We start from the raw sequence: 10,775 nt of genomic DNA, 5'->3' as shown, positions 1-10,775 counted from the left end.
TAATAATGAAATATATGATTTGTACATATTATAAAAAATGTATAAACATATGAATTATAAACATGAAAACATAAATAATTATAAAAAAAATATGAATTATATAATATATATATAAACTATATATATAAAAAATATGGTAATAAAATATATACGCACTATATATATATTTAAAACATTTAGAAATAAAAATATACACATATATTATAAAGTACACATGCATGTATATATGTAAGTATAATAATAATAATAATAATAATAATAACTATATTAATAAAATAAACTAAAAACTTAAAATGAAAGATTATGGATTAAATTGAAAATAATTGAAGTTTCAGGGGAAAATCTGAAATAAACAAAACACCAATGGATCAAATGGAACATGCAGTTAACAGTGGAGGACCGAAAGTGAAATTAATCCCTCCGTCCAAAACTCCACGCAGCAATGTATTAAAATAAAACAAATTCAACATTTCATGGCAAAATTTGAAAACAAACCATAATGATTTTGAACTGATGGGATAAAATGAAGGATTAAAACGCAAATAACCCATCAGTGTTTAAAACCCTTTTCATCTCCAATTAAAAGCCTACTCTGCAGCAGCAATAGGCGCAAAATTGCTTCATCTTCCTTTTTTTCTTTTTTGTTTTAAAACAATAGAGGGAAGAAAGAGGGATCTGTTAGGCCTTCTTTAAAGCCCTAACTACCGCCACGCCACCGTCGTTCAAGCTTCGCCGCCTACTCCGATTCAGGTAAGTTTCGCCCTTTTCTTTTTGCTTTTTCTTTTGCACCAAAAACAGAGAAGCAAAGAAAAAAAAATAAAACACAAAGAAAATTACCTTCAAAAATTGTTTTTGATTCTTTGTTTGTATTTCAGTATTTTTCCAATATAAGATTTTTCTCTTTTTAATACAAAATTTTTCTCCCAGTTACAGAAAATCATTGGCCTTTATATAGCCCTCCCTAAATCTTTTTACAACTGTTTTGCTGTGTGTATATCCTATTAGTGTTGTATGTGGCTTGCAGATGTGTGAGCGTTGTGCGAGTGGACGTGCCAGCGAAGATGTGGGACAGTTTGGGAGGCTGCCGAACGTGGGGCGTGCACGCACTGGAGGTTACTGCGACGTGGGACAATGGTGGCGTGGATCTGCTGCTGACTGTTAGTGTTTCTGCTGTTTGTTTTCTTGGTGTAAGGGGCTTAGGTTCAGGGCCTAGTGTATTAGGCCAAGGGTATTTGGGCAATGTTATGATTTTGGGTTGGTTTAATTTTGAATGGGCCGGGCAAAAATGGGCTATTACATCAATAATTTCTAAAATTTTAGCATGGATCGAATAGTATTTAATACCGGGATTTCAAAAATATAAAAATTACAAGAAAAATGAACTAAATTGACTAACCAATTGAACTTTAAACCCAAAAAGTCCCTAGCCTTGCGTCTTTCTTTCACTCTCTCTTTTTTTTCTTTCTTTCCTTTCTATTTTCGTTTGGCTTTGGCTTTCTTTTCTTTCTTTCTTTTTTTATTTGTTTTATTATAATATAATATATACTTATTAATTAAGTAAACATATTTTATTATAACATATATTAAATTTATAAACATATTATCTTATGCCGCCTCATTAAAGAACAATGGCATAATTACTTCTTTAGTCCCTTTAATTTTTCTTTAATCTATAATTCAACTTTCACCCTATATGCAATTTAGTACTTATACCTAATTACTTTTAATTCAAGTAAATTCACTTAACCAAAACTTAATTAACTATACAACTAGCTTCGTAAATATTTATTAAAAATATTTACGAGTCTGATTGATGGGAACAGAGCACCGGGAATGCACTTTTTTTTTAAATTTGGTCATTTTTAATTAATTATCGAAACGTTAAAATTTCTTAACGAAACTTTAATACCACCTTAATAACACTTCGTAAATATTTATAAAAATATTTACGGCTCAGTTTATAAAAATAAGGTCTCGATACCTCATCTTTTAAAACCACTTGAACTTAATAAATTACTTATATAACATAAATTATCAAATAAAAAACTTTTTTTAAAAATCACATTTGACTCATAAATATTAAATAATAATATTTACGAACTTACTCGTTAGATTTGGTGGCCCCGAAACTACTGTTTCTGACACCACTGAAAAACGGGCTGTTACAAGTCATATGACCGTGTAACCCCTCCACACGGCCATGTGCCCCTATTTTACAATTTTGCCCAAAATTTTTGTAAAATTTTCAATTTAGTCCTTGCATGATCATTGAATTGTTTTTAGTACTTTATCTCTTTTAATTAAGTCTCTGATATTATGAATAATATGGAATCAATTATTTGATTTATTAGATTATTACTATATGTGCATGATATGTGACGAATACATGTCTTCTATGACTAAATTACTGATTAATTGTTATTTTTACTAGTATCACTGAATTATTAATTGCGTGAATAGCCATGCTTACTATATTGATATACCAAATCCAGGACAATCATGTCTACTACTATTGTTGATCTAGATACATGCTAAACATGTCTACTGTTTCTGTACTGTATTGATGCTTACATGTCATACTGCATTGCATGGGGCAGGATGTTTTTTTAGGGGGAAGTACTGGCAATTTTAACTGCAAAATACTGGTGGTTTATCCACAAATTAATGATAGTTTTTATCTGCAAACCCGTGTATTCACAACCATTGGCAGCGTATTAACCTACAAATACTAGTGGTTTATCCACATCTTTTACTAGCAACTTCTATCTGCAAACCCATTGTGTATTCACAACTATTGGTAGCATATTAACTTGCAACTCTTGTGGTTCATCCACAAACTAGAGTGTCCGAGATATAAGATTTCTAGGGAACTCTTACTGTAGAGTGTAGCGGTGGGGTAGGACCTATCTTTATTGATAAACTTAACTTGTATAGCATTGCATCGACACGCATAAGTATGAGAATTGAACTGCCAAAAATACTATTATATCATATGATTATTACCGTACTAAAAATTGTTATTATGTATACTTAGTTTATTAATTTGCACTGATTTTCTTGTGATAGAACTCCCACTGAGTGTTATAGCTCACTCCCCCTTAAATTTTCATCCTTACAGATAACCCACCAGGTTAGGACGCGAACACAGCATCCGGAGAGTCTCAACTCGTTATTTATTTTATTATTTGAGGAATATAATATTTTATTTTGAATTGTTACATGGAACTTAAGATTTGGTTTTATTTTATAGCCTGCATGACATTTAATTTGATTTTAGGATTTTGAAATATGAATATTAATTAATTATGCATGAACATTGGTTTTTATTAAAAATACAAACTATTATTACTTTTATGCTACTAAATTATAAATAAGAATTTTGAATAGTAAATAAATCGGTAATTATCTAAGTTTTCTTGTAAAATAATCAAATGTTTTGAAATGACTATTTTCAAAAATTCTGATAACTTACAGGGTCATTTCGGTGACTAATATAATCTTTCGAATTCAGATCTAATGTTTATGCCGAGTTGGGAAGGTTACTATAACTCTATTTATTAACTCTATAATAGAATTATAACTTGAATAAAAGTTTAAACATACTCATTACCATTAAGTTAAAATAACTAATAATTAAGATTAAAATATTTTTTTTATTATTTTTATTTTTTATAAGTACAATTTTGTACTCTCAAATTTATTAATGTAATAAAATAAAGGAATAACTTTAATAAAATTCTAACTATATAAATAGAGATTACCTTTATTATCACGTCCCAAAATATAGAAGATTAATTGTAATGAACAATCAAGAAATAAGTTTTGGATTTGATGATTAGTGACAAACTCCACTCCTCTTATTTCCTTTTTTTTTCTTTTCAGCAACCTAGAAATTAGTGACATTGATTGAATCTTAACTCAATTAATATTGACATTATTGTCAGTACAGAAGGTCGTGAGTTTGAGTGTGCTAAACCCATTTCTTCTATTATTTAAGGGTTGAAAGGGGTTATGGGTAGTTTAGAAGATCATTTAAACCTAAAATAAACAAAAACATTATAAACATATAAATTATAGACTACAAGTACCACAAGGAAATAGCTGTACATTTATAATAAAAATAAGAATTATAGAAAGTATATAATTTTGAAATATAATATTTATATTAAAGGTTACGTTAAATAGTATATTATAAATTAAATTTACAAATTAAAATAATAAAAGTATTGAAATTATATCAATATTAAATAGTATATTATAAATTAAAATAATATTTATGTTAAATGATAATTACAAATTAGTAAAATTATATATACTAAAAAAATATTTTTTTAATTTATTATATTAATAAATAAATTATATTAAGATGTACTATTTTAATTAATGAAATACATAGCAAAATTAATAATATTGTTTTTTTTTGTTTAATAGGATATTAGACTTTATATCTATCTCTAACAGTTTCATTTTTTTTTATAATTGGGGAATAAGAAAACAATTTTAGTTTGCACCTTGCATAAAAATGAATATATTATTAATATAAATAAAACATAGGAAAAATTTGTTTAACTTAATCAATAATCGACAACATGATTACAAATAATGATAATAAAAGAGTACTAATGGCGATGGTTTTGGAAGTTCACACTCCAGGGACCATGTCAGGATAACAAGGAGTGCCGGTTTGCAAAATCCATTTATCAGTTTCAGTTTCAAGAAAGACGCCAGGAGTCCATTTCTTGGCTTCATTTATATCGATTGTCTTGATAGCTGGCCATTTGACCCTGCCTTCAGTTTTGGCACCGGGTCCCCTGTTTTGGAACTCTACAAAGTAACCGGTGTCTACTCTTACGGTGCCTACCATGGGGGAGTAACCCTCTGGTGTAATAATGTCATCAATATTGCTTTGCATTATGATGGTCCTCGCCAAAGCTTTCCAAGGACGACCAAGGTACGTCTTGCTCTTGTCCTTCACTGGTAGGTAGTCAAGGGCTCCCGAGATGGTACAATTTTGAAGCACAATGGCTGAGTGAGTGTATGGGAATTTCCTTCCGTGGGCTGTAATCATGTTGTTCTGGTTTTCACCTGGCTTCCTCGTGATGATCAGACAATTTTGGAACACGCTCGCCGCATCCCCGAATATGAAGTCCACCGTCCCACTGATGAGACAATCTCTATAAAATTGTTTCTGTTTGTGAGCATAAAGGGTGTCTTGGTACCCATTGAAATGACAATTGAACATGATGACCATATCACATGTCGCCCTAAAAGCTACTGCTTGATGACCAGGGGGTCCTGCTGTGTTCTCGAATCCAATGTCCCTAGCCATGAAACCAGCCCCATCCACACCTTCAATATTTCACAAACATACATACTAGTTAGTCACCTCACCTCACCACCAAAACTTATATGTATATAATATTACTTACCAACCGTTGCAGTGCCGAATGTTTTAAGCGGATGATCCCTAATGCAGTTAAGGTCATTGGTGATGATGGTCTTAGTTGGACCATCACCGATGAACATAACATTAGTCATCTCCTTAAAAGGACTTGTTCCTTGTAAGTACCAGCCTTAATGTGAATAATAAATCGATTGGGGCTTTTTGGAAGGACTTCAGCCAAGGCCTTGGTGATGGTATCATATTTCCCACTACCATCCTTAGCAACCACAACGTTAGGCTTCAAATCTGTTGGTTTTGCTTGAAGTAGTCTCCTCTCAGCGAGGCCCATCCACTCAGGTCCATCGTTAGACAGGAGCTTACGTTCGAACCCAGTCGTGTCGATATTGAGGCCTGGAATGTTAAGGCTATTCAAGATGGTGGATAACTTAGTCACCATGGTTAAAGAATTTTGGGTAAGCTCCATTGAAGTCTTCAAAATTGAATTCATCTTTTCCGCTTGTTCTTTATTTACCTCCGCATATGAGTCACACATGTTTGTAGGGTAGTTAAGGCACCGCTTAACCACACCCTCAGGTTTAGTAAGTAGTCACCGATCTTACTCATCTCGTATCCCCCCAGCTTATCAAATGAAAGTTGCAGGTCAGAAATTGATAAATCCAATACTTCTTTACAAACCTTAAGGGCTGCTTTGTTGTTGTCATCTTTATTCAAGTCTTGTATCGTCGCTGAATTCGCCAACACTTTCCTTATTTCCTCTATCGCTGCTTGGAAACTCGTCCTTATCAGCTCCTTAGGGTCGGTGGAATTAGATGACTCCAGGCTCTTCTCGCATGCCTCTTTGAACTGTGTGGGTTGACAAACAGTTTGCACCGCTTTCGTCGAACTCGATATTTCACCGCTTTTTGAATCACCATTGTTTTTTAAATGCGTAACACCCACCACTGCTGCCACCACTGCTGCCACCAAGAACACCGAAAAGATACCAATTGTACAGACCAATTTTAGCCCGGGCTTAAGGCCCAACTACCCACCAAACAACCCAATAGCCCAGACTAAAAACCTAAGCCCAAAAACCATCCCAATGAGCCCAATACCCAAACCAGAACCCATCTTCAGCAGAAAACAACAATCCTAACCCTAGGTGCGCCGCACCTAGGGTATCCACTTGCTTCTGCCGCACACCCACTTGCCCTGCCACAACTGCCACCGCCGCACCGTCCCATCACCCTGTTCTCACCATCAATTGCTTGCAACAAGGAAGCAAACAGGAAGCAAGCAAAAACAGTAGCAAAAATAGGCTATAAAAGCCATTCAAAGAATGTAACACAGGGGGGGCTTCGATTTTTTTGTAAAAAAAACACATCAGAAATAAAAAAGGAACAAAAAGGTTGCTGTTTTCTTCTTTTTTTTCGATTCATTCATGTATTTTTTTTTTTTACAAATCCGTTCTAAAAACTATTAATAAAAGAAAATAAAAAGAGAAGGGAGAAGAAGTATACCTGGTCACCTTGCGAGCCCAGCGTCGGGGGTCTCTTCGCCGTAGTCGGAGGCCGCGCGACGGCGGGTTAAGGGGGCACCGAAATCGGAGAAGAGGGGGGCTGAAGGGGTTCCAAGGTTTTTTTTTCTTTTCTTTTCTTTTTCTTTGTAATAGAGGCAAATGAGGGTTTCAGAAATTTTTTTGGGTTTTAATAATAAAACGAAACGGCGCCGTTTTGAGACTCATTGACCCGCGCGGTGACCCGACCCGAAGGGGAGGATCCGCGTGTTTTCTTTTAATGGATTAATTGCGCGCGCAGTCCCCCTGATTTTGCAATGTATTATAATTTGATCCTTTTTCGTTGTTTTCTCTTATTTTTAATTTAGCCCTGCAATTTTATTTTTGTTTCGAGTTGGTCCACTGCTGCGCTGTGTTTTGGGGGCTTTGGGTTATTTACTATTTTGATCCCCCTCTTTCGGCGCGTCACAATTTAATCCTCTTTACTCTTTTTTTTATTTCGATTTTGCCCAATACTTTTGTTTTTTATTGCTATTTAGTCCATCTGTTTTATTTTTGTATCTTATTTTTTACTCATCTATTCATTATTATATTTCTATATTATATTATTATTTTTGTATTATTATTATTATCATTATTATAGTTGCTCTTATATATACACGTATATTTCTTTTATATATAAATATATTTTTCTATATATTTACATGCATACTTTTTGTACTATATATATACATATACACTTATTTTTATACTTTATTTGTGCATGCATATATGTTCATAATAATCGTACATATTTCTAATCTTCGTAAATAGTACATATTTTTTACATATATATATTTGTATTACTTCTATTTTCATAATTTTTATGTATATCTATACACATATATATTTTTATGAATATATACACATACTTATGTGTCCCCTTTTTTATATATATGTAAATCTCCATATATTTTACATATGCATATAAATTCATATTTTTATATATTTTATAATACATACACGTACGTATACTTTCATATTTTATAATTCTCGCATACATACATACCTATATCTATAAATATTATAATGTTATTCATTAATCATTGTTTCATTTGATGGTAATTTATTCATTTATTTACATGCTCTTTATTATTTTACATAAGTGCTTTATTTATTTTATTTTATTTTATTTTATATTGTTTCACATGTTATTGATTTGTTTTTTTATTTATTTTATTTAGTTGTTATGGCCTGTATTATTTTTATATACATTTTCGTATCTATCATGGTATTACCACGCATATCGATAATGGAATTAGTTTCCATCCCTTTTTTATAACGACTATATATGTTGTTTTGCTCGGTATGACAAAATTTGTTTTTTTAAAGATGGCATTTCGTGTTTAGATTCGTGAGGATCGTACCCTAACTTACTGGGTTTCAATTTTCACGATAAATCTAGATGCACGAATCCTTTTAAACTCAAATTTTAAATGATCTCGGGATTAAAAAAAATCGCGTCCTAACTTACTGGTCGTGATCTCGTTTTTTAAAATCCGAGATGGCTAAATTTTTTTTAAATAAGTATTTTTCATTCGCGTATCGGGAATTCGAGACATTGTGTCCTAACTTACTGGATATGATTCTCTTTCTCGAATAGCGTGAAATATGCCCCATTTTTCTTAAAATTTTTAACGCATAGCAAAAGGATCGTATCTTCAAAAGTTTTCAATGTTCGACACTAAGACATCAGGTAATCGGCTAGGTACCAATTTTGGGCGTTACGGGGGTGCTAATCCTTCCCCGTACGTAACCGACTCCCGAACCCGTTTTCTAAATTTCGCAGACCAAAATTGTTGTTTTAATAAAATCCACTCGTTTATTAAAAGCAACTACTTTTCAAGGTGATCCAATCACACCTTAATAAAAGATTGGTGGCGACTCCCGTTTTCATTTTCAAAATCCAAGTCGACCCCGTTTTCATCAAAAATGGTGTCAACAGCTTGGCGACTCCACTGGGGACAAGCACAAGAGTCAAGCCATGAGTTGATTACTTTTTGTCTTTTTGTCAAAAATCAAAAACCTAGTTTAAATATACGATCCTTTCATTGTATTTTTATTTATCTTTATTATGATCTTCGTCATTGTGATTCATAATTGCTGTGTTTAAGTTCAGATGTATTTTTGCACATTGCATTGCATGACCGTTGGTCATACCCTTTTAAGTGGGAGTGAGAAGCTACGCCTTCGTGAGGTTTTCACCTCCGCATGGGATAGTGAATCGCTTTCGGGATACATCCGTACCTATGTCTTCGTGAGATTTTCATCTCCGCATGGCCATAGGGAAATGTATTCCCCTGAACTGAACTCAGTCCGTATGAGCCTATAATGGGTGAGGATCGAGGAATCTGCTGGTTCGGGTACCCTTACTTTAGAACCAACCCTCATATAGTAGACTTAGGAACTTAACCTAGGTAGAGCCACTCCAAACCCCTAGTATCTACCCGATTAGGTACTTTTTGTTTTCTGTGCTTGCTTATGTTTTGTACTAACCCTTCTTGTTGTGTTTTGATTATGATTGCATTACATTGCATTTGCATCTTAGGAAAGAGATATGGATTCAAATCCAATTACTAAATTAGAAAGCTTGTCATGGAATACGAATTCCTTGATAAAGTGGAAAACAATACGACTTCCCAAACATATTCTGAGAAACACAAGAATGGCGATGGAAGAGTTCGTGACCTTGCTTTGTGGCTTGGGGATTCGAGACGATTGTCCAAAAGCCTTCAACAAGCTGACGAGCCTTATGAAGATGGGCAGATGATGGATCGCGACCAAGATCAAGAAAATGAGCTAGCAATGGCATCTATTGGTGAGATTACCTCAAACATGCGGATGAAGAAAAAATCGATGTTGTTTCTTGGAATATGAAGGTAAGGTCGTACATGTATCCGTTTTATGTAAGGAAATTTGCTTTCTAGAAAAGTTTCCTAAATGTAATTGAATCAGAATCAACGTCCCTTTAAGGCATTCATTTCATGCATCTGCATTACATTGCATCATATGCATTAGATTTTCACGAAGTGACCCTAATTATGTAAAATTATTTCAGCTAATCTGGAAAACCAATCAACCAAACATCCTTACGGTACTCGTCGCAAAGCCAAAGAAATGGATCAAAGATTAGAGAAACTGGAGCAAACGCAAAAAGAGATGCAAGACCAGTTACAGGTGCAAATGAAAGAACATATGGAAAAGATCCAGAAAGACATGGCACAAAAGATGAAGGAGTCTCAGGATGAACTAATGACTAAATTGACGCAATTAATAACCAAGGGAGTGGATAAAAGGAAAAATCCTGTGGTTTGCGATGAAGAAGGAAACAATGATGAGCCACTTTATCCTCCAGGTTTCACGCCTCCGCATGCGCAAGTACAGATTGAACCACATCCACGAAGATCTTCTGTTTCGATTAGGCCTCAGCACTTTCAAGGTGACGCTTCAATACCGAAGAACCTTCAGGGCAGATCTGGTTCTAGTCCTGACGATAATCTGGTTGTCCCAGACTTCGATGAAGTAGCGGAGAAAGACAAGATGAAGGAGGAGTTACCAAAGCAGTTTGAGGAGAAATGGAAATGGATTGAAGAGAAGTTTAGGGCGATAGAAAGTATCGACGGCTATTGTGGAATAGATGCGAAAGATCTGAGTTTAGTTCCGGATTTGGTGCTTCCTTACAAATTTAAGATGCCGGAATTCGAGAAATATAATGGGACCAGCTGCCCAGAAGCTCATATTACTATGTTCTGTAGGCGTATGGCTGGATACGTCAACAACGACCAACTGCTCATACACTGCTTTCAAGATAGCCTCACAGGGGCAGCGTCTAAGTGG

General features: G+C 33.9%; 1 protein-coding gene and 1 long non-coding RNA gene across 2 annotated transcripts; one reads left to right on the top strand and one right to left on the bottom strand.

Moving 5' to 3' along the window:
• The first annotated feature begins 608 nt into the window (after positions 1-608).
• Positions 609-3,279, top strand: LOC121221054 (uncharacterized). The gene is made up of 3 exons (XR_005918343.1): positions 609-750; positions 1,025-1,157; positions 3,119-3,279. It is a non-coding gene; the product is annotated as an uncharacterized lncRNA (long non-coding RNA).
• Positions 3,280-4,619: 1,340 nt separating this feature from the next.
• On the bottom strand, positions 4,620-6,383 carry LOC107926457 (pectinesterase). Its single transcript, XM_041101431.1, has 2 exons — positions 5,430-6,383; positions 4,620-5,349 (listed from the first exon to the last, which is right to left on the bottom strand). Exons 1-2 carry the CDS (start codon positions 5,536-5,538, stop codon positions 4,643-4,645), a joined length of 816 nt encoding a protein of 271 aa, XP_040957365.1. The 5' UTR covers positions 5,539-6,383; the 3' UTR covers positions 4,620-4,642.
• Positions 6,384-10,775: the final 4,392 nt, after the last annotated feature.

Source organism: Gossypium hirsutum, chromosome D09 (genome assembly GCF_007990345.1).
Source record: "Gossypium hirsutum isolate 1008001.06 chromosome D09, Gossypium_hirsutum_v2.1, whole genome shotgun sequence".
Lineage (NCBI taxonomy): Eukaryota > Viridiplantae > Streptophyta > Magnoliopsida > Malvales > Malvaceae > Gossypium > Gossypium hirsutum.
This window is presented reverse-complemented; position numbering and strand designations above follow the sequence as displayed.